The sequence below is a fragment of the Periophthalmus magnuspinnatus genome, chromosome 7, assembly GCF_009829125.3.
Source record: "Periophthalmus magnuspinnatus isolate fPerMag1 chromosome 7, fPerMag1.2.pri, whole genome shotgun sequence".
Classification (NCBI taxonomy): Eukaryota; Metazoa; Chordata; class Actinopteri; order Gobiiformes; family Gobiidae; genus Periophthalmus; species Periophthalmus magnuspinnatus.
Genome location: NC_047132.1, coordinates 19,402,572 through 19,426,885, shown reverse-complemented (window position 1 = coordinate 19,426,885; position 24,314 = coordinate 19,402,572). Strand labels below are relative to the sequence as shown.

The following is a 24,314-nucleotide window of genomic DNA, read 5'->3' as shown; positions in this document are numbered from 1 at the left end:
TTGTATTGATTTATTTTGTTTATATGGCTCAAAAATACCTTCAAATCTCCTGCATTCTCATTGTGTGCAGTGTCACCTCTCCACAGAAATGACTAGTACATTGGCCATACTCATTTGACTCACTTGATTACTGTATTTTCCGGACTATAAATCACATCTTAGTATAAGTCGCACCCCTGGCCAAACTATGAAAAAAGTGCGACTTATACTCAAATGCAATTTATATGTGGAATATATGTTTTTTTCTTAATTTTTATGCATTTTTTGGCTGGTGCGACTTATACTCCAGTGCAAGTTATACTCCGGAAAATAAGGTTAATGCCATACTTTGAAACATACTAGGGAAAGCAATAACATCTCCATGGAGACAATAATACATTGGCTGACAGTCCACCAAAAACGTATATTATCATGTAAAAATCTGGTAACTGAACGCTTCTGGGTAATGAATATTATGGGGAAAAAAATAAAATAAAATACAAATATGTTCATTCTTTTTTCTTCTTTTTTTCCTTTTTTTTGCTGATTTGATTTAACTCTGCTACAGCCTTTGTGATAAAACCTCTGTTGGCATATGCTTTATAGTCAGTACAATCCAAAAACAACTCCCATCTTTCCCACCTTTGTGATTGAGCCTAACCCAGCCCAGTTAAGAAGCTCCCACTTGTCCTTGGCTGTTTCCTCGCCCTTTCTTCTCCCGTCCCCCCTCCTCTTCTCTTTCCTCTTCCTTCCTTTGGCACCCTCCCTCTCCCCACAGTGTTGCCGGCGAGACTGGCATTTCTCTCGCAGCGGGGGGGACCTTCTGCACCCAGCCCGACCCCCCGCGGTGCAGGAGCGAGCGGGGTGGGTAGCAGCGGTGGAGGGCTGCGCGTTTGACTGGCAGTAATGAACACGTGAGAGGAATCCCTACACCTATACCGCCAACATGGATCACATAACGTACAGTGGCCCAGGAGGATCAGTGTAATAAAAGAGTCACAACATAAATAATTGCAATTTTAAAGCAAGGGGTCTACTGAACGGACTGGGTATCCTGGGGGCTAATATTGCTGATGGACAGGGGAAGTGATTCTGTTGTCTGACATTTGTTTAATACGGGGGCAGGTCGGTTGAGCAAATCGTGTTAAATGTGAATATACAATGAATTGAGAGCGTTTATTTGGGCTGGTCAGGACCTCTAAGACTTGAGGTCAAACATCTATAAGCACAGGTCTGCAAGGAGTAATGAAGGAGTGTTTTAAATATTGATGCACAGAGATCTTTTGACCTTACTCCTCCAGCGCTCAAGAATAAATATTGGTTTATCATAGAAAGTAACTGTAAGACTTAAGTGAGTGAAATCGTTTTGGAAGCTGAAAGTCTCATGATTTTGTGACTAATATTATCATTTGGAAAGTAGTTTTCAGTGGTGGAAGTACAAGGAGTAAAGTACTGTACTTAAGTAGAATTTTTAGGTATCTGTACATTTTTGAATGGATACTTTTTACTTTTACTTCACTACATTTGAGAGAAGGCATCTCTAATTTCTATTCCACTACATGTTTGAGCTTGACTGAAAAGTAAAAAGTACTTTTCATATGATTTGAGGAGTTATTTTTACTATGTTTGTGGTAACATCTTGAATAAAGTTTTTTTAGTTCAAACTTCGGTTTTGAGCAAATAAAATAAATACACAAAATTCATAAGAAAAGTTTTTTAAAAAGTATCCATACTGCTACTGTTGGCCAAAATATGTATAATTTTTAAATCAATATCACCACATTTAACACTTTAACAAATTAACAGCACTTGTGTGAAATACTTTTACTTTTTACTAATTTTTGCATTACTTTTTTTTAAACGGGTACTTAAATCATTTTTGTAGATTTTTCCATGTGATACTTTTACTTTTACTTGAGTAACTTTTTACCTTTGTATCTGCTCTTTTACTTAAGTTACCAAATTGAGTACTTCATCCACCTCTGGTAGTTTCAGTGACAGTGAGAAAAACTATTTTTTAACTGTGATGAAATTCTTCCATTTGACAAAATAATGACTATGGATGTCACAATATTAAATGACAGTTTTCTGATCACTGTGAGAAGAGGTTATTGGCACCATGACCAAACAACCGGAAAATCCTAAATTGACTTTAGAAGCAAAACATACTTATTTTTGCTTCCAAACCATCAAGATTATGTTTTGTTTTGTTTTTGTTTTTACGATTCTAGTAAAATTTTTAGTTTTTCCATTCTTGTTAAATCTGCTAGCAAAACTAGCAAATTGAACCAGAATGGACACTTAGCAGAAACAGTGTTGGTGCTGCTATGGTAACACGCTTTTCCATTAGCATTTCATTCCATACACAATTTTACAATCATGCCACGGAAACTGGACCAATAATTGTAATAGGAAACCATTTCTGTTCATGTTGTGAGGTTTCATGAGCCTTCCGAGCTGCCGTACGTGCATCTCCATAAACCCTCCTCATGTGACTCATTCATCTGTTTGGATTAGACTAATTGTTGCCAGTCTATATTAAATTAGCCTGACATTTGGCAGTGCTTTGCTCATATTATCTCCACTATAATGACTATCCGAAGAATAAATCAAACACCTGTCCCCTCACTGACCAATTACTCTATGAATTACTGCGAGGGGTCTAAAAATACACCCGGACCACCAGATAGAGGCTGGATTAGGCTGAGTCTGGGGCTTCCACTTCAATTAAAGGTAATGTCCCACACTTCCTAGGCCTGCTGCCAAAGTGAGCCGTGTCAAGGACAAGTGGAGAACTTCTGTCTGGCAAAACAAGCCTCGCATCCCTCTGGTGGCATGGTACGGGCTTGGTCATTATGGCATGGTTTGGCTTCTCCACAGTGACACAACAATATTTCTTGATTATTATATTTGGATAAAGATTTAGGTATCTATCCATTTTCTTTGGTACTTGTACCTAAATCAGACATGTTTATAATAATAATTTTTTGTTCCCCTCCAAACCCACTTCTGTATTAATCCACCACAAAAAATAATGGTATAATTCCTTAATTTTTTTTTTATTCAGGGATAAAATTAAATTGTAATAAAACTATAGTAACTCTCCCAGGATCAGTAGGCATCAAAGCTTGCTATCAATATCTTGTAATTGTAGTGGTATCCTCCCCAAGATAAAGCAAACAATACTAGAATCAATACTGAAATGAGCAGTGCTGCAGGTTCCAGTAACATGCATACAAGTAGACAAGTAGACTACACAGTTTGAAGCCCAAATCTTGACAAAAAGTGCTAACCACTCTGCCATCAAAAATTACAAATGAGATTTTATGTTTGGTATCATTTTAGACATGCAAGTTCAGAAACTTTGCTTCAATTTTAGTAATCTAACGTTTCTTTGCGTTACTGTCACTGTAAAATGTGTAAGTACCACTCTTAGCTACAAGTTTTCTGTACCAGACCGTGCCATATTGAGCCAGTAAGTACCATTCCAATGACAGAAGGGTGGAAAAGTTCATCAGTCACTGCGTTTGTCCTACGCTAACACAGACGGTGGGATTCATAGTAATGCTTCACTCATCCTCGCCAGCTCAGGTCCATCTGAAGCTGAGCAGTGGGGCTGTGTACAGGAAAGATGAGCAGGAGGTACGGGGCCTGCAGGGGAACGGGTACGTGGTCACATGTGGGGATGCAGCTCGGGCATGGGGGGCGTGGACATGGCTGGCCGTGGTTCAATTCCCCGGCTCTTCATGAAAGACAGCAGCTGGTCGGGGATCTCGGCCAGGACGTCTTTAGCCAAACGCGCCATGCTCAGGACCTGGTTTCCTGATCGGTCGATGTAGTCTCTGAACGGAACAAACTGTAAAAAATAACATCACAAATTAGATTTTTACTGACTGTTTAAAGGGGACAGAATATATATATTTTTTTGCCTTCTTTGCCTCGATGGTAAGTATAATGTCACCAATTTACATGCAGTTGAAACCAGAAGATTAAATACACTATATGAAAAGACACATGTGCTTTTTGCTTTTTTTTTCTCACTGTCTGACATGAAATCAGACTAAACCTTTACTGTTTTAGGTCAGTTAGGATTACCAAAATTATTTCTATTTGCTAAATGCCAGAATAATGAGAGAGGGATTGTTTTTTTTTAGATAATTATTCATTATTTTCTTCAAAGTAAGATGTTTACATACATTTCATTAATATTTCATTAATATTTGGATCAAATGTTTTAGATATTGTTCCACAATATTTAGCAAATAGAAATAATTTTGGTAATCCTAATGGGTCTACTAATGGCCTACTAATATTTTTTTATTAATTATAGAGTCTATTCCTAATAAAACAAGTCACCAAACATTGGCACATTCAGTTCAATTATCCAGGTAAGTTCCAGAACACACAATACTTTGGTAAAGTATAAGCAAAAAGATAATAAAAGTTTCAGCAGCTGCATTAACAAACTAAGACAATGTGTTCTCATGCATTAGAAGCTGCTTCCTCAAAGTGAATCAAAGTAGACATGTTTGGGCATTGGACTCGAACAGGTTGCTTTGACATAAATTCTTGATCTCGTACGTGCCGTTCCCAGCAATTAAGCCAAAGGAATGATTTTAAACAAAACACAGGCAATGTATTCAAACAGATTCAAATTTATGCTGAACTTTCAAGGTTGATTTTTCTTTGTTTTTTTTAAGTGGAGTATAAATATTTCCACGGGGCTAAAGTATAGTAGCATCAGCCTTAGAAGTGGCGGTGTTTTCATTAATCTCTGCTCCATGGCTAATTGGACATATGGACTGTTCTGCATGTGCATATGTAAGTGTATGGTTTTTAATGAGGTCGTACTCTAAGTTTGGTAACACAGCTTGCTCCAAATTAAAATCCTGACATATATTTCCGAACATTTTTATGTGGGTGTGCTGTTGACCTGCAGAGAATCTTATTAATTTCACAAAACAACGCAACATTATTAATAGTATGTGTTTACGGACATAATATTGGATTTTAATCTTTCTTCCTTTTTCACTTTTTGCAACACTCTGCAGGTGTTGTGGACAAAACGCCAGAAAATGAATTCTGTCTGACAACCACCATTACTCAGACAAGGTTGGCGTATTACCTTAACTATTATATACACTATGCACTCTGGTGGGAGGCTTGTATCCATGGAGATGTTGTGGCTTTGCATGTAACATTCCGCAGTATGGCATCAAACATATTTACATTACAGTCAGTGGAGAGGCGTGCATGAATATATGTTTTTCAAGGTATTTCTCAGCAATAAAAATACCTTGAAAAACATATATTTGTACAGTGAGCGTGCACACCTCTCCACTGATCTAACCTGTAACTTAGCACCTGCTTGAATCCCTAAAAATAAACAAGTTGCATGTCAAACTGTTGAGGAAAACTTCTATGGAAACAGGCAGGTCCATAAAAGTGACATAGTACACTTTAAAGTTAAGTTCTTTCTCTAAACCCATAATGAAAATTGATCTACCATCAAACTGAATATTCATGTTCCCTTTTCTGATCCCTATTGCAGTTCAATCAGCGTTTTCTCCATTGCGACGCTCATTCTCAGATAGAACAGCATAGACTTTTGCCAAATGACACAATTACTTTTTAAGGGTACGACCCACAAGTATATAAAGTTGATTGGTGGTCATAATTGTAACGGAAAGGTGTCTAAGTTCGCATTGAGGTGAGTTGAATTATTTGCGTAATGCGGTGACATAACATCATAACAAGCAGAGAGTGTGCGCTGATAGCAGACAGCTGTAATATGTGGGTGGTGTTTGGATCAATACTAATAAATTGTGCAGTAGGTGGTTTGACTGACTTGCATGAGACATCATTGTATCTGAAAGGCAAACCGCGCATGACCTTAAAGGAGAGAAAACTATGGATAAGGATTGATCACTGAAGACAGCTAACTTCATTGCACACACTAAAACATGACTAATCTTTCTTTTCCTTCTTAAATAGTTGCTTTTATTGAAATTGGAAAACATAAAATAAACAGCCTATTAAAATTCTAAATAATTTAATAAAAGCCTACCAATTATTTGTATATGTAGAATACTCATCTTTAAATATCTATTCATTTTAGCGTGACTGTGTAAAAACCTCATACAGACACAATTGGACAGGAAGTAGTGACGCTAACAGGGAGCCTATTTGTCTGTTACAACGGCTGAATATATAATAGGACATAGCTAACCTGCTAGTCGCCGCGTTCCAAATAGGAAGTGATCATGGGCGCACTTCCAGCTCCATTGACTCTGGCTTCAATTCACTTTACATTGAAAAACTGTCGCCCCTCTTTCTATAACTGCTGCGGTGAACCTCGTCATTTTGGTCTTAAAATGTTTATACTGACCCGCTCTACATGATCCTGGTGTTTTTTATTTCGCTAATTTGTCTGTGACTCAGGATATGAATATTAATGATGCTGAATAATGATACTGCAGTGACATCATGCTGGGGGTGTTCTACATTTGTCTCTGTGGTGGAATTTCAACAGTTAACACGGAAACACAATGCAAACACTGTCAAAAAGATGTAAGATTGTCTGAAAATCAAGTAAAAATACAAGATTTATTGTGTGAGAGCAGTATAAATCATCTCACCTGTTGTAGTCTCAGTTAATTCAATTCTTTATGATCAGATTGTGGTAAAAAAAAAAAAAAAAAAAAAGCCCAGATTACAGTCTAACAGAGCGTCAGACAGAATAGTGCCTACAGTTAGCTTCACACCTCCAGGGAATGTTGATGACATCAGCTGCGAAGTATCAGTAGAAAGATAGTGACCCTCGCTAAGCTGAGTTCTGCAGTTTGGCCTTTATTATATGAGTTAAAGTAATCTTGGCAGAATAAAAACACACATAGTTAAAACTGTAAAGTCAACACTCTTGTATCTTATTATAACAGCACATTCTGTTGTTTCGGGGGCATTTAAATCATGGTTGTGTAGCACTTGTGATACCAGATGTATTAGGAGTCTTTGCAAACTCCAGCATAATATCAAGTTCAATAAGATGCTCTTATCTGCGGCCAGGCGCTTTACTTCCTCTTTCCTTTAAAACGCATTAGAAGATGAATGTTCGGTATTGTTGCCAGATCTGTTTTATCTTTGCTGATGAGAGTTTTGTAAACGTAGTGGATTTTAAATGAAAAGTGCTTACTGATATTTGATAAAAAAAAAAAAGATCTTGTGGGCAAATTCTGAACGCATTTATCTTTATGGAGCAGATGGACTCATTTGACCCATTGACTTTGCGCACAAATAGTTCTGTTGTGGATATATTTTACGCTTCAGTTTTAAAGCGTTAACACTATTACGCATTCCAGTTGTATGACCATGCAATTATCACAGAGTTTTGGAAAGCATACATGTGTAGGGTATTGGGTGTACGCATTTAATATTGTTCATGTGTTTTGACCATAAATTGGATAAAGAAGTGGACTAAGTGAATGTGACGTCACCCATAGCGTTCGGCTTCAGTCAAATGAAGCTCATCAAGGCTATAGTTATAAGTTATAGGGGCGAATCTGGAACAGAGATACATATTTGGACTTCTGGCCGTGAGTATCATAGCAACCAAAGAGCCAATCTGGAGCGAAGTTGTTGAAGGTAATGCTCCTTGCTTAGTAACACTGTCAATCAAACCTACGTGAGCGACGTCGGGGAAAGAAGGAGCCTGATTTATCTGTTATTGATGTTCATATCTTGAGTTATGGACACAATAGCGAAATAGAAATACCAGCATCATGTAGAGTGGGTTAATACGAACATTTTAAGAGCAAAATCAGAGTCAATTCAGCCAGAAGTGTGCCCGTGTTCAGTATAGACCAGTATAGCTCGCCTAGACTTTTATTCTTTTTTTTGCCATAAAAATCATGTTAACGTATCAGAATATACAGCATTTTTTTCACATAACTACCTCTATTTTACATATCCATCCAAATTTTTTCTTTGATGAATCGAATAAGTGACTGGGAAAATCCCCGCGGCACCTACGCTCTCATTCGTCATCTTCGAGAGACAATGGAGGCAGATTACTGTAATGACAGTAAAATATTTAAAGAGCCCCATGCCTCTGCTTTGAGATGCCATTTGAATTTACATGATAGAACAATAGGTTGCGGAGTTACGGTAATGAAAATTTTGCAACTGCGCTCTATCGGCGACGTTAGCATCTGCCACTATAGGGTTAATTTGCTGATTCACTTCTGTAAAAGATAAACACAAAGCGCTCTAGAATCATCAGGCAAGCAAACAAAATACCAGGAAAAACCCAGGTCACTTTGACACCACTTCACAGCCAAGCCACAGAAACTTATTACGGCAAAGCTTAGTGAAACCTACTACTGACACCTTTTGTTGTTAAAGTAACTGCTTTTGTATGTGACACTTGGTTGCTATGCCGACGAGTTGAAGGTTGTATTCGTCCGTCACTGGGGGTTTTGAAAAACTGGCTCGAGGAGTTGAGCCTGCTGTTGTTTTGCTCTTGTTTTGGCGTGGGTTATGGCCTTCAGTAGCCCTTCTGCTCAGAAAATAAACAACCAGGAGAAATTTGGCGTATTTTCTTAAACCAGAACGCTACAGTATGTTATTTTTGCAGTGCGTATTTGAGAATGTGGATGAATGTTATTTTCATGGTGACTAGAAAGCAGATCAGTCTTTGTGATGACCACTGGGGGACATTGGGGATAGTGCTGTTAGTAAATGGGTTAAGTGTCTTGCTCAAGGACAAAATGGGTCTGACCCAAGAGTTCAATTAATGTTTAATGAATCCTGTAATAATATGGTAATGTGATTATATGGAGCCATGCAGAGTACTTAACATTTCTGACCCCCACCCACCATGTTAAAACACAGATTAACTGGTATTTAACCTGGCATTTGGCCTTTATCTTCTTCTGCATTCACTGTAGCAGAGATATCACTACAACAATGTGTCTTTTTATAGTCCAAGCACCGATGACTTTGTTCATTGTCCCCTGGAGACCGCCGCCGCATATTGGCGTTGTTGGCAGGATGTGTACAACAGAGTTATGACGGGTACCTGTACAATATCTCTCTCAGCGAGGCGCCCTCTGGAGGATACTCTCACGTCGTCTCCATCCAGCTCCTCCATGGCTGCGAAGAGGAAAGAGAAGTGACTCAGGAGTGGCTCAAGTACTGGATGTTCTGTTTTCATGGTTCTTAATGAAATCAGAAAGTGTGCAGGGAGTGGGATAGGCATTCACGGTGGGAAAAGTCCCGCACCAAATCTGTCACACTCAGAGCAATCCAATGCAGAATTTCACCCGAGGTCGAGCGGAGTCTAAAAATACTCCCCGACTGGTCATTGGTGGGCACGGTGGTGAATACGTTCAAACATCGCAGTCCCATTGGAGCAGACCCCTTACATGGTCTGAATACATCAGGAAGGAAGGTATAAGGAGCTTTGGAAACGAAACATAAAGGAAATGACAAAAGCTCCTTATAGAAGCTCTAAATCCGAACATTCAACACACTTATCCTACACAGCTGGTCCATTCACTTTCACTCATAAAAAACAAAAAAAAAGGTTGTATAGATATTTTCCTTCTATTTACAGTATGGCTTCATATGCCACACAAAGGAATACACAAATACTACCCCACAGTGAAAGCAACAGAATGTAACTTTCTGAAGGTGGCACATCAACAGCATTATTTCACGGATATAGAAAGTTAAAACCATTCTGTGAAACCTCTGTGGAGATGAGGTTTATGCCATAGTGTTGAATCTATAGCCACAGGAACTCAATTTCCATGGAAAGGAGCAGGAGGAGGTTGTGTAAAAAATACACAGTGGGGCTTTAAAAACAGCAGATGAGGTAGATTTCACAATGTATGTATGATTTATTTTAGTAGTACAATGTTGTATTTCTTAAGAAGGGCAGGTTTGCTATCTTTCCACAACAAATGATAGTGAAAGGAGTAGGTATTGTCACCGGTCGCAAAACAGGAAGTTATTATGGTGCACTTGTTGGTCTAACCCATAAAATATAATGTAAAAAGTAATCTGAAGGTAGAGAAAATGATACTTTCACCATCTGGGACGATGAGAAGAAACAGACAAGAACTCTTCACGTCTTATAGATATCTTATAGACTTGGCGTTGCTCTTATACAGACTCATTGAGCGCTAAAAGCTGTAGCTCTCTGTCGTTTTAGTTGTGTAAAAATAGCTCTCCGGGAAAAAAGGTTGGAAACTCCTGCTTTAGATGGCCTGTGTGATTTGAGGACTTGAAGATTTTCTTGCTGGCAGGGACACTCACAAATACACAAGTGCACACGGGGTTCTACAGAAATCTCAGATAGAAAAGATTGACTCCTATCTACCCACACACTTGATTGCACAACAGGAACTGACATCACAAACATTAAGGGCTGCAAGATATTTTACCATGAAATTGAAATCATGAGTTATGTAGTAACAAAAAGCAAATCGCAAGGAATTATTTTTGCCAACATAATTTATTTTGCAACAAACAAATTACCCATTCTTATTATGTAAAAAAAAACAAAAAACAAACTGCTAATCCTGTAGTTTACACCTCTAAAACACGTTCTAATGTGCATACGATTCTTTTAATAGTTCACTCAAATGTCAAAGCTATTGTGTGTGTGTCAAAATAGAAATGCTCATTATAAAAAAAAAAAAAAAACGTAAAGCAAAATTGTGTGGGACAGTAGAGGCTGAACATTCCTATCCACTATCTGTACTTTAAGCCCATATATCCTATAACTGAGTCTTGAGTATATTTGGTGAACTGATGAGAAAATGATACATGTCTCACTCTCCAAATACTGAAGAACCTAACTGCAGTTATGAGTTACAATATTATCTGCAGAGAACTAATGTTTCAATGTCTCAAGTGCTAATTTTTGTAAATATCCTTAGATTTGTTCTGTCATAAATTCTGTAGATATGTTGCAGTACTGTGATTACTTCACTGTCAATTATTTTTGTAATCTGCTGAGCAATAAAGCACTTGTTACATATTCTGCTGTATTGTCTTACTGCATTTGGTAATTAAAATGCCCATTGGGTCAAAATAAAATCAAAGTAATCAAAGTAAAAAAATCTGTTTTGGGTAAAAATAAAATAAAATAAATAAAAAAAATAAATAAAAAAAAAATGCTTTGGGTTACAGTAAAAAAAATCTGATTTGGGTCAAATAAATACATTAATTAATAAAATCAGTTTTGGGTCAAAAAATAAATACAACAAAAAATGCTTTGGGTTACAGTAAAAAATTTGATTTGGGTCAAAGCAAAAAAAGTCCATTGGATCAAACAAAAAAATCTGTTTTGGGTCCAAGTAAAAAATGTCCATTGGCTCAAAGCAGAAAATCTTGTTTGGGTCAAAGTAAAACACGTGCTTTGGATCACAATAAAACTACTAAAACTTTCAATTAAACTAAAACTTTCAGTTAAAGTAAAAACATCCAACAATCCAAATAATCACATGATGCAAAGTAAACATTCCCCTTTCTCTGTGTTTGATGTTTACTTTGAACTAAATATAAAAAGTATTTTGAAGGGTGAACTCGAATAATTATACGTAAAAAAAACTCTGTGAAGGTTTTTAAGTTTGGTTAAACGAGACACTTTTTTTTACTATGCACACGGTGACTTTCTTACATATGTTTTCAGCTTGGACAAAAATAGCGTATGGGGGTCTGCCTTGTGTCTTGTGGATTGCACTCAGGGTGGAGGTGTCTTCACAAACACCACCTGTACTCCGGACCGGCTCTGGCCAGATCCTTAGACACAAAGTGGCTCAGGCAGCAAGTGCTGTCACTGGAACGGGTGGCTGAGCTTGACGTGGGGTCAAGGCAACACGGCAGCACGGCAGAATACTGAGCAGGGACGGGAGCGATCTGAGAGGGATAATAACATCTACCTTCTGTCCACACATTGTCCGCTGCTTTATTCTGATACATGCTCACACTGCAAAACTGGATGCAGAATAGTCTTCATTTGATCTGTTTTCAATATACTAATGCTAAAATTTGTGCATTATTTTTCCTATACGTCAATGTTTCTCAAACTGTGGTGTGCGTACTACTGGTGGTACATTAGCTTCTTCATGTGGTACTTAGGCAGCTCTTCAGGATGCAGGCTGGCCTAATTCAGAGTTAATTTTATCTACTTTTTGAGCTTGTTTGGGTGATTTCTTGCTTAGAACTATAGTGGGAATTACGTAGCCCACTTTTAGACCTGGTTTAGATTTGGTGGTACTCAGAAAGTGAAATATTTTCCATTGTTACCTCTTGTCATCTTTGTCGGATAACATTCGTTTATGTCATAATCTCAGATGGAGGGGTCCACATAACTTTATGAGAGAGTCACGATTTTTGAAAGAATGTCCCTGAAAATCTGCAGATGTTGAAGATCATGTTTGTTTGTTTTTCATAGGGATTTTTTTGTGAATCTATAAGTCTTTTCAAATAAAAAAATGGGCCTTTTATGACTGAATAATGCCACCAGTGCTTCAGTAAAAGTCCTCTAAGATATTAAACATCATGCACATTTTTGTTTTATATATAGGCCAATGCACAAACAACAAAAACCCTTGCCTCATCTCCACCGTAGAAGCAACAAAATCAGCCACCTCAGCCTCTCGTTCCCTTCTTTTTCCCATCCAAGTATATGTATATTTTTCCTGACAAATATTTCAATGATACTTTGACAGAATCCTCTTATAGTATCTCTAACTGCCAAGCTCCAAGCGCCAAAATCTGCCCAACTTATTTACCAGCTTCAACACTATGCAGTATAATACAGCATGTGGGTTTGAACTACACCCTTATAACTCTATTCTATTCACACACACTCATTATTAAATCCCCAGAGTTTCAATGTGAGGACTCTATAGAATGAAGAAACACAGCCGAGGTCTAACTCAAAACAAAGCCGGAAAAGGCAATTAGGTCTGAAAGTACAAGGTCCAGACACACACAGAGGAGCACCCACAATGCAGCTATTAGCTACAGTGACCCCTTGACCCCTCCACACGACCAAGCCACAATCCCTCTGTTCGATTGCGTAAACTGAGAAAAAAAAAGGGAAAAAAAGCTGGCCCATCCACACAATGATGAGGTGCTAAGTCTCCACGGCTGGCTGGGCAGTGACACAGGCTAACAGCGAGAGGAAGAACATTGATCCATGGACTTGAAGAGGCTGCAGCACTCTTGACTTTGAGCTCTAACTCTTCCTCCAGTCTAACAGCAAGGAGCTGTTATAAAGGCGGTGTTGTAAGTCTTACTGTGGGCTCACATTTGAGTCATGTAAATGTCACTTACATTTGTACTGTGTTGTATACATTTGTACACATTTTTATGTCATGGGAAACAAAGTTTCTCTAGTTAACTTTTAGTTGACATTTCTGGGTTGCAAAAACATTCTTTCCCAGTTAAGTTTAGGGTTAAGGTATACTTTATTGTCCCGTACTATTGATTCATACATCCAGTACTGCTGGGGCAGCTTGTTAGGAACAGTTGGCAGGAGCAGAGCAGTACTCAGGACATAGCTGAAGGATTAGTCTATCTGCTTTTATGCATTTTTAAGGTATACACTTTAAAGAAGTAGCAATCACAAGCAATCCAGTTTTAAAAGATATAAAAGATATAAAGATATAAAACTTCAGTCATACAAAAGTTTACAAAAGGCTATAATTACATAACAACAATACGTTCAATCATATAGACTCATTCAAGCAGAAATACAGACGCAGAATACTTTACTGCTTGCTGTTTTTGTAGCTGGAATATTTTTTCATCGTGATAAGGAATTAAACTCAGTTTCTCAATACCTCAAATGGCAAAGAAGAATATTCATATAATGGAACATTGTTAAAGGCCAGCAGCATCTGCTTCTGTTTATCCAGGGAGGCAAACAAGTGACACCACATGGTCAGGTTACAAGTCAGATCTGTGGTGTTCAGGTTTTTTATTTTGTTTTGTTTTGTTTTTCTTTTGCGTAAAACACACAAAGACAGTATGTTGACTAAAACAAAAGCATTTTTTTGTCTTTTTTCATTTTGGTTGTGTTTATTGCACTAAAAACATGCATGCTTACTTCTTTTTCTATCTATCACAGAGAATGTTTCAAAGTAATGTTTTAACTTCAAATGACCATAGAATCATGCAGGTGCAATGTCACCTACACACTGCACCTTTAATAAATGCAAGTTAAAAAGTCCTATATTACACACAATTAACTCATGTTATAATATTGTTCCCTCCTGAAAAACTGGAGTTGTATTTTGTTTCATTCACATGTGTTTGAGTAACACTTTATTATTAGTCTGTCCACATCTCCAAAGCTCAAAATGCTCTGTTCCACCTTGTGATGTCATGAAGTGGTAGTTTTGAAGTTAACAGCTGCCTTTTACCTTTAGCTCAGTAGAGAACAGAGGCTGAAATAATTTAAAAAACAGCTCTTCCTGTATTACCACATGACATCACAAGGTGGAACAGAGTGTTTTCTGTTTGAGAGAAGAACATAGTCTAAATATAGAGGATTTGTGTGTTAAACATGTGTGAATGAAACTAAACACAACTCCAGGTATGTTTGTGATGAACATAGATCAGAAAATAGCATAATATGGGCCCTTTAATAATTTACAACTGATAAAAGCTGTACTACAAAGCATTTTCACCCATGAACCTTAAATAACTTATAATAACCAGACATGCAAATATCAAACAAATGAATCCAACAAAGCAGAATTCATGTTTTTCTTCACTTTGCAAAGGTTAGGTTAATCACTGTTAAACCTCTTTCTCAAAGTTAAAAGGTCAACAATATCCCACAGCACATCTAACCAAACACAAATCAGCCGTAACACCGCGCATAAAGTTAGCCACTAATTACATACAATTAGAGGAGGAATTCATACACGTCTTATGGGATACGATTCCTACTGTGGTGACATTTTGCATTGGAAAGGTCAACATCTCCGTACAACCTGAACATTTCATTAAAACTGCTCATTCTGTCCACATACAGGGCAGGAATAATAGGGTCCGGGTCAAGTCAAGGGTTTGGACTGAAAGAGCAAGAAATGATGCAAATCTGCAGCTGGGGTTACAGTGGTACAGGGGAATTATGTGAATCAGCGGAAACAAATGAAACAGAACCTTACCGTCGAACTCAGCCGGCCCCACTCCAACTATTATAATGGACAGAGGAAGAGAAGAGGCCTGAGGAAGCATGAAAAATATGTCACTTTGTGTAATACAGAACTGTGCACGCAGAGATATTTTTGCTTTATTTTTTATTTTTTAGTGTATTTGATATCATGGCAGAAACTCGGGAGAAAGTCTATATTTGGTTTGAACGAGGAAGAAAGAATGCTGTTATTAAGAAGTATTCAGGCTTGGGAATTATACTTAATACTTAATAATTAAACAGTTTGGGGGGTTTATTTGTTCCTTATGAAGTAAGCTGTGTTGGATGAAGTACTCAATTTTGTTAAGTAAAAGTACTGATACAGAGGTTAAAAGTTTCTCAAGTAAAAGTATCACATGAAAACAAGTGTTAAATGTAGTGATATTTATTTAAAGAAAAAAAAAAGATACATATTCTGGTAAACCATAATAAAACGAATACATTTTTTAAGCTTTCTTATGAATTTTGTGTTTTTGTGTCGAAGCTTGAACTTGAAAACTTTAATCAAAATGTTACCACAAACGTGGTAAAAATAACTTCTCAAATCATATGAAAAGTACTTTTTACTTTCAGTCCAGTTTAACAATGTAGTGGAAAGTACAGATACTGCTCTCAAATGTAGTGAAAGTAAAAAGTATCCTCTGTAAAATGTACTTAAGTAAAATACAGATACCGAAAAATTCTACTTAAGTACAATACCTTATTACTTTACTTTATTAACGCTAATAGTTGTATCATAATGAAACAGAATAAAAAACAATTAATAAAATACAGTATGTTATTATATTTTTCACTCAGACTAAAACAGTTGCTTAGGCTTAGTTACTTTAAGGAATGTATTTTTGGTTAACTTTTGATGTAAATACATTGTGACATTATATTTAGCTAATTCACTAATTAAGTAATTGATTGTTACGCTAACTACAATCCAAAGCGTCTCATCTTCACAAAACAATTACAAATGCCGGCACAGTGTTGAATGTAAATTGCTCATTTTCACACACGCAGACGGTATAAGCGCTCCCCGTAGGCCCATCGAGAGAATCTTCATACCATAAATGTCTTGTACTTGAGTTATCACCGCTCCATCACTTTTATGTTTACATTTAAGAGAGCCCCGTCTTGTCTGTGGAGTGTCGGCTATTATCATCAAGCATCTCTACATCATTCAGAGCAGAACACTTGTGACAAACCAAGGTGAGGCTATGGGAGGCAAAGTGAATCTGATTGGTTTGTAATATGTTCCCCGCTAATGAATTAATCAAGACTGGCAAGACAGGTTTTTCAAAACGACTGCACCGTGGATTTAATTATGATGGTAAAAATGTAACAAGGGAGTTAATTTAATCCTAAATTTAATAAAGCCAGAGCTGCGATCACATTTTTACACCGCGGGGTAAGCAATGTGACAAAACAACATTAAACTGTGATCTGATTCCACAATGTTCTGCCATTTAAATTTCAGTCCTTTTTGTCACACGACGTCTACTCTTCCCCACATGCTGCTCCTAATGGAGAGCGACAAGTGGATGTAACCAATCATAAATCATAAATCATTGCCTCTAAAAGGACCTGTATCCATAGACTGAATATATAAATGGACATAGCTAACCTGCTAGATGCCACGTTCCAAATAGGAAGTGAGCGTGGGTGTGCTTCCAGCTCCATCAACTCTGGCTATGATTCACTTTCTACTGAAAAACTGTTACCCCTCTTTTTGTAACTGCTGCTGTCAGACTCGTCATTTTGGTCTTAACATGTTCATATTAACCCACTCTACATGATCCTGGTATTTATGTATGTATGTATGTATGTATTTATTTATTTTTATTTTTATTGATGTATTTTTTTAAATTAATTCATTAATTTTTTTTTATTTTTTTTTACAGTGGATACTTTTTACTTTTACTTCACTACATTTGAGAGCAGATATCTGTACTTTCTGCTCCACGACATTTTTGAACTGGACTGAAAAGTAAAAAGTACTTTTCATATGATTTTATTTACAGTAATTACATTTTTTACAGCAAACAAAAATAAATACACAAAATGTATAAGAAAAAAATAACAGATTGATTCACATCGCTACTGTTGACCAAAATCTATATTATTTATTAATGTAATGTAATGTAATGTAATTAAATTTAATTAAATTTTGTTTCATTTTATTTTATTGTGTTCATAAATCAAAATATGAACATTAATAATAATAGATCAATCAGTTGCCTTCTTTCCCCGAGGTCGCAGTGTTAGCAGCAGGTTTGATTGACAATGTTAAAGTAGCGGTATGGACAGGAAGGAGCTTTACCTTCAATAACCTCACTCTGGATTGGCTCTTTGGTTGCTATGATACACGTGGTCAGAATTAATCTCCAAATTCGCCCCTATAACTGCTAGCGTCGATGAACTTCATTTAACCCGACGCTATGGGTGATGTCACACTCGCTTAGTCCACTTCTTTATGCATCTATAACTGTACCAGATTTTTCCCCATGTATTTGAGCAAAACTTGTCTTGCCTCAGTACAAATATAAGCAGCTCTTGAGATCAAAGTGAGTCTGCTGTGTACTGTCTGCATCTATCTACTGCATGCATCTATTATTGTCATTATAAAGTAGCATGCTTGTTGTTGTTAGCTTTCCCATCATAGCAAAACTGCGCACTGGTCTCTGAGAGTTGTGAAAATCTCTTACAATATAATATAATATAATATCTGCATTGAACTGGACACTTTATAATTACTACCTGTCACCTTAATAAGTCATGTTTGCACTGTTGTTCTGATGTTATTGCATATATCTACCTCTATGACCTCTATTTTATTTTTAAGCATATCTTTTTTAACTTTATGCATGCCCTTATTTGTATTTATAATAGCTATATTTCTACTTTTTTATATTATTATTATTATTATTCAGTGTTTTATGTTGCACTTTATCACTGAAGAAAGTCCCTAATATGTGAAGTTGTGTTCACTGACAATGGCAATAAAAGTCTTCTGATTCTGATCATAAACTCATCAAGGTGAATAATTAGGATGTTAAGGTAAGTGAGGAATAACTTTGGACCACTGCAAACCCTTTAAAATGAAATAGTTCTGTTTTTCACCTTTTTAGTCAGGTACAATGTCTTTAAGGTGTGAAAAACAAATGTGCAAGAATAAGGACGAGGAAATGTATTGGATTTTAATCAAATAAATCCAGTCCGTGGTTTAGAGGAGACTTTGGAGGAATAAATCTGACCTATATATATATATTTGTGATAAACGTCACTGATTAACAATGTGCCTAATCCATGTTATTGCATCTTATCTCTTTTATATTATGATATCATTTTGCATTTGTCATGATTTCACTGGTATAAGTCTTTTTTTTTCGTCCATATATTTGAAAGAGCGCACTCACGTTGACCACGGCCTCTTTGGTCTGCACCATGTCTGAGATGACTCCGTCTGTGATCATGAGGAGGACAAAGTACTGCGATCCGTCTGTGATCTCTGCCGCACAGCTGAGCACACACAAAACAACAACACCAGAAGAGAGGTTAGAACAGAAGAGAACATCAGGAGCATGTGGGTTATAGAAAGGACAGCACATGGTTGACTGGCTCAGGGCGAAGTCATGCATAATCAATAGAGCTGTACAGGAGAGCGGGACATTATCACAAAATGTTTAACTGGTGTTATAAGGAAGAAATGAAGTACAAAAAGAAAAATGAAAAAAGTGTGAGTGTCCTTGCCTCACCACAGATTTGTAACTTGGCCTTGTGCTGTCACCTGCTTGACTCCATGGTAATAGGTACAGCAAATGGCATACTGTGGAACATTCACCAAGCAATAACGTTTCCATGGAGCCAAGCAGGTGACAGACCCCCCCATTCACAATAGTTCTCCTGTAAAGCCCCTATATTACGCTGTTTTCTGTTATGTTATAATGTTGTTTTCGCATCAAAAAACTACCCGGAGCTGTGTTTTGTTTTGTTCACACACTCTGTTCCACCTTGTGATGTCATCAGGTAATACAGGAAGTGCTCCACTGTGTTTTTAAACTGCATACTCCTTCGCTAGAATCATTTGGATGATTTCAGCTCCTGGAATTTACAATCTTTACTGAATTAAAAGGTAAAATGCAGCTGTTAACTTGAAAACTACCACTGCATGACATCACAAGGTGGAAGAGAGCATTTTGAGCTTTGGAGATATATAAGTGGAAGTTTGCTCTGTTTTTAATATAGCAAAAGCAACTCTCTCTCAACTTCTGCCGTGGAAGATGGTTAGCTTCGTAGCGAACTTGATTTAAATTCTGAAGTTAAGTTAGCTGTAGAAAATCAATGTATCTATAGGGGACAAGATAATCTACACGGTGTGACTAATAAGCAAAAAACACTTTGCTATACAGTGATTGCTGCAAGTAAAGACAAGCTAAAACTAAATAAATATCAGGGTCCCAGAGATAAGCTCACGGGGGTGTATCTTTACAAATGCATAGGGAGTTTAGTCAGCCAGAAGGGACTTGGAGCTGAGAGTGTTTGAGTATTGAAAATAAAGTTTTGTAGGTCTCACAGGGGAGCTCTGAGCACATGTCCCGGCCTGTCACAGTGAGAGGAGGCTCATGGGAAAACAGAGGGACAGGCTGAAGGGACTGTCTCTTGCCAAACTATATGTAGATCCAATATAACTGATCATTTCACCTTAAAACAAGTACTAACTTTAATTTTAATGGAAGAGTTAACTGCAATATTATTTGACAGAGTCTGGCAAGTCATCATGGAAATTATGTTTTTATGTTCCACAGTACGGCTTTAAATCTGTCTTTAATTCAGGTTTTTTAAGTAGCCAGGCTTGCTAGTGTCTTCTTCGGTGATAGACAGTAGCTTAGTTGGTAGAGTGTTTGTCCACTGCGCTGAAGGTTGGTGGTTCGACTCCTTCTCGACATAAACATCATCAGTTGAGCGATCAGATCCACTAATCCACAGGTTGGCGGTGCAATTCCAGCTCCCACAGATGAATGCTGTCATTGTGTCCTTGGGCAAGATGCTCAACCCACCTGTGTTTGCGTAACCAGGTGTGTGAATGTGTGTGTGAATGAGTGAGTGGTTCCTTCATGTAAAGTACTTTGAGTGCCTTGAAAGTTGAAAAGCGCTATATAAAAACCTGACCATTTACCAGAGATACACTGCCTGTCCAAAAAAAAAAAAGTCGCCACCAAAAAAATGGTCACACACTCTAATATTTGGTTGGACCGCCTTAAACTTTGATTACGCTGTGACATTGTTTCAATTTCGCTTCTGCAGTGTCACAAGATTTATTTCCATCCAGTGTTGCATTAATTTTTCACCAAGATCTTCCATTGATTATGGTAAAGTCTGACCGCTGCACAAAGTCTTCTCCAGCACATCCCAAAGATTCTCAATGGGGTTAAGGTCTGGACTCTGTGGTGGACAATCCATGTGTGAAAATGATGTCTCACGCTCCTGAACCACTCTTTCACAATTTGAGCCCGATGAATCCTGGTATTGTCATCTTAGAATATACCCGTGCCATCAGGGAAGAAAAAATCCATTGATGGAATAACCTGGTCATTCAGTATATTCAGGTGTCAGCTGATCTCATTCTTTGAGCACAGACATTTGCTGAACCTAGACCTGACCAACTGACGGAGACTCGTTCCTATTTGCTTGGTTAAATCCAGGTGGCGACTTTTTTTTGGCCGGGCAGTGTATGTTTTATGCTATATACAGTGGAACGTTTCAGGCAAAACAATAATATATCAATGGAGATAAGCAGATCCTCCATCAGAAAAGTCACATAACGCACCTTTAAATCTAAAATAAATTCATGTTATACTTTACTAACGCATTACATACTGTTACAGCCACCCTATATGCATCAGACCTAAAAGCTTTGTAATACCACATAGAAGTTCAAATGTACTCCCTCCTACATGCCATGGCAACCACTTCTCCTCCAGGACGGGGGAGCATTGAGTTGTTTACCGCCTAAAAATCTCCAACCTTGAGCTACTGAGAGGCCCTTCAAAAATAACAAGCACAGGAAAAAAAAAAAACAGCACTGCTCTCTCCACAGTCCTTACAGAGATCAGCAAAATCTTCGATTCCTTTGTCTGAGAGATATAAGATGGATGAAGCGTCTTTCCACGTCCTTCACCTTATAATGCTGCTGGATAGTTTTAAAAAAGATGGAGTGGAACGGGTAGTGTATTCAATTTCAATATCAAAGCGGTGAAATAAGTAGGTGAAATATATCTTTTTTTTATCTAGTTCACATACACGTAAACAATCTTATATATCGAACATGATCCAGTGGTTTCTTTGGCACAGTCTCTGCACTATTCTTGATAATAAGACAATTTTATGATGTCATTTTTATCTCTGTGTAGTTGTATTTGCATGTCTCTATCTATTCAGTGTGTTAAAAAGACATTTAAAAACAAAACGTTCCAGCTCCCATCCAGAAGCTTTTTTCAGATAAATGCTATGAATCTCAAATGGTTGGTAAATGATCACTGGTCACATTTTTATTTATATATAGCACTTTTCCACCTTCAAGGCACTCAAAGCACTTTACATCAAGGAATCATCCATTCACGCACATGTTCTCACACCAGTGTACACAGATCCTAGGGGCGAGGTGGGCTAAGTGACAGCATTCGCCAGCCTGTGGGTCAATCGATCTGACCAACCAACGATGTTTATGTCGAGAGCTGGATTCGAACCGCCAACCTTCGGATCAGTGGACAAACTACGAAGGGAGTGTTTGTCCACTGTCACATGTCTGTAAACAGTTGTGGTCTTGGTAGAGGCAGAGGTAGATGTCTAAAATCAAAACGTGTTGGCTCCCGTGTCGAAGCCATTTTCAAACGCTACCATTCTCAAATAGCTGGATCCATATTTTCGTTTTTGATTAGAAATTTTGTAGCTTATTGTATTGAAGTCCTATTTTAGGCATATTTTGGACGAATACAGTCTAAATTTAAACCTGAAAAAGTCTTGGTTATAGATTTGGTACTACTCCAACCTTTTTAGACATCTTGAGAGTCGCTAACTAAAACGTAGGCGCAACCTAGGCACAAACGTATTTACAAACTGAAAATCTGAATTCTCCCAAATCAAAATGTAGCAAAAATTCACATCTGAAGCTTTGCCTTTAGAGACTTAAAACATGTACTAACAGAAAGCTTTAGGGACTTTTTTTTTCCTCATGTAGCAATTAATTTCCTAATAAATGCTCCCACGTGAGGCATGGGGGATTTGACTAATAGCCAGCGGGATTTTGAACCTCATCTTTGATCCTACTCGGATTGGCATGCCCCCGTAAATAAACTCTTTAATCTGTCGCTCCAACAAGCTGTGACTCATGCTATTCATTACTGCCTCTCGTTAATCAGGCCTAGTACACAGAAGAACACAGAAGAACACAGAAGAGACGCTGCATCTCGTTTGGATGGGGTTTTGGAGGTGATGGAAACGAAACTCACTTGGCCACTTTGTTGATGACGGGGGCGAAGTTGGTGGGGCCGTACAGCTGGACCGTTCGCAGGCTCTGGAAGTAGGACTCTAGCACGCCCTCGATACCCACGCAGTTTGGGTTCTCACTGTCCCCGTTCTGACAAAAAATACAATATGAAAAGGAAATGAGTCAGATTGGAAGATATGTAGCAGTATTGTGCATTATCTGTATCAATAAATCTATGGGCCCCAATTATAAACTCAAGATTGCTTCAAGGTTGTTTGGTTAACATGATGTACTTTCTTAAACGGGCCGTAACTGAAGAAGCCACTTGGATGAGCGGTGAAAAGTCTTCAAACTTTGTCCCGTTGACACCATAGAATTTTCTTTTGTTATGGAACCTACCTGTACAACTGAGAGATCACTGGATTTTGTAATAAGCTAAACTAAAATCAATATTGTTGGTATCATTTTCTAAATATGTGTCATTATCTCACTTAACATCACTAGACACAACCATTGTTACTATTACCTGACAACTTCAGTCTCATAGAACAAGAACCAGGGGTGGAAGGTAATGAAGCACAAGTAATAAAGTACATTACTTGGTGTAAGTACAATTTTAGTAGTGAAGTAACTTTTTACAGTGGATACTTTTTACTTTTACTTCACTACATTTGAGAGCAGATATCTGTACTTTCTGTTCCATGACATTTTTGAACTGGAATAAAGTAAAAATAACTTTTCATATGATTTTATTTAATTAAAGTTTTTACAGCAAACAAAAATAAATTAACAAAATCCATTAAAAAATCACATTGCTACTGTTGACCAAAATCTGTATTATTTATTTATTTTATTTTATTTTTTTAATTGTATTTTATTTTACTTATTTTTTTCAATATCACTATATTTAACACTTAAAAGAATTAACAACACTTACACTAAAAGTACATTTATTAAACAGCTACTTAATTACTTTAACATGTGATACTTTTACTTGAGTACAAAACTGAGTGATCCACCACTGACAGGGACACAGCACATCTCTCCCCTTACTCACAAGTCCAGTCGACCCTCACCCCCACGCTGTCAACATAAACACATGAGCATGGACATACAGACTAACAAGATCATATTCACACTTTAGAACCACACACGTGAAACGCAGCTAACACGCCACCACACCCAGACTCAAGGACGCAAACAGCATAAAAGAAAAACAAAAGAGATCTGTAAAAGCACTGGACCTGCAGGTGCAGCTGGCATTGAAAATCCTCTTGAAATGCCACTTTATCCATAATCCATTTGTTTATATTCCAGCATCTGTCACAAGTGAGTTTTGTGTCTGTCGGCTATATCTAGGCTGATGACGTACTCTGTTATGTGTTGAGAGGGACGGGGAATTAAACGTTGGCCACTAAAACGCTAAAGTTCTAAAAAGAATAGTTTTTGCATCGTTTTTTTCAACTAAAACTACAAGATGAAAACATTGCAAGAACCATATTCAAATAATCATATAGCATTTCCTATCAAAAAACCCCAAAACATCTCTTAACTCACTTTACAGAAAGGTAAACACAAACTGACATGACAGAGAGCCCTGGAACAGTGGAAGGCTTTGTGTTCACAGATGTCTTTCAAAAC

At 37.5% G+C, this 24,314-nt stretch overlaps 1 protein-coding gene across 2 annotated transcripts in view; it reads right to left on the bottom strand.

Moving 5' to 3' along the window:
* Positions 1–3,652: 3,652 nt before the first annotated feature.
* The window catches only part of LOC117373448 (copine-9-like), a 145,687-nt gene continuing 125,025 nt past the window's right edge, over positions 3,653–24,314 (bottom strand). For both annotated transcript variants that reach the window (XM_033969478.2, XM_055222806.1), the window contains exons 17-21: positions 22,696–22,823; positions 18,604–18,706; positions 15,174–15,231; positions 9,056–9,129; positions 3,653–3,835 (exon numbers count right to left, since the gene is read on the bottom strand). In XM_033969478.2, coding sequence (XP_033825369.1) covers positions 3,653–3,835; positions 9,056–9,129; positions 15,174–15,231; positions 18,604–18,706; positions 22,696–22,823 — 546 coding nt within the window. The remainder of the gene's footprint in view (positions 3,836–9,055; positions 9,130–15,173; positions 15,232–18,603; positions 18,707–22,695; positions 22,824–24,314) is intronic.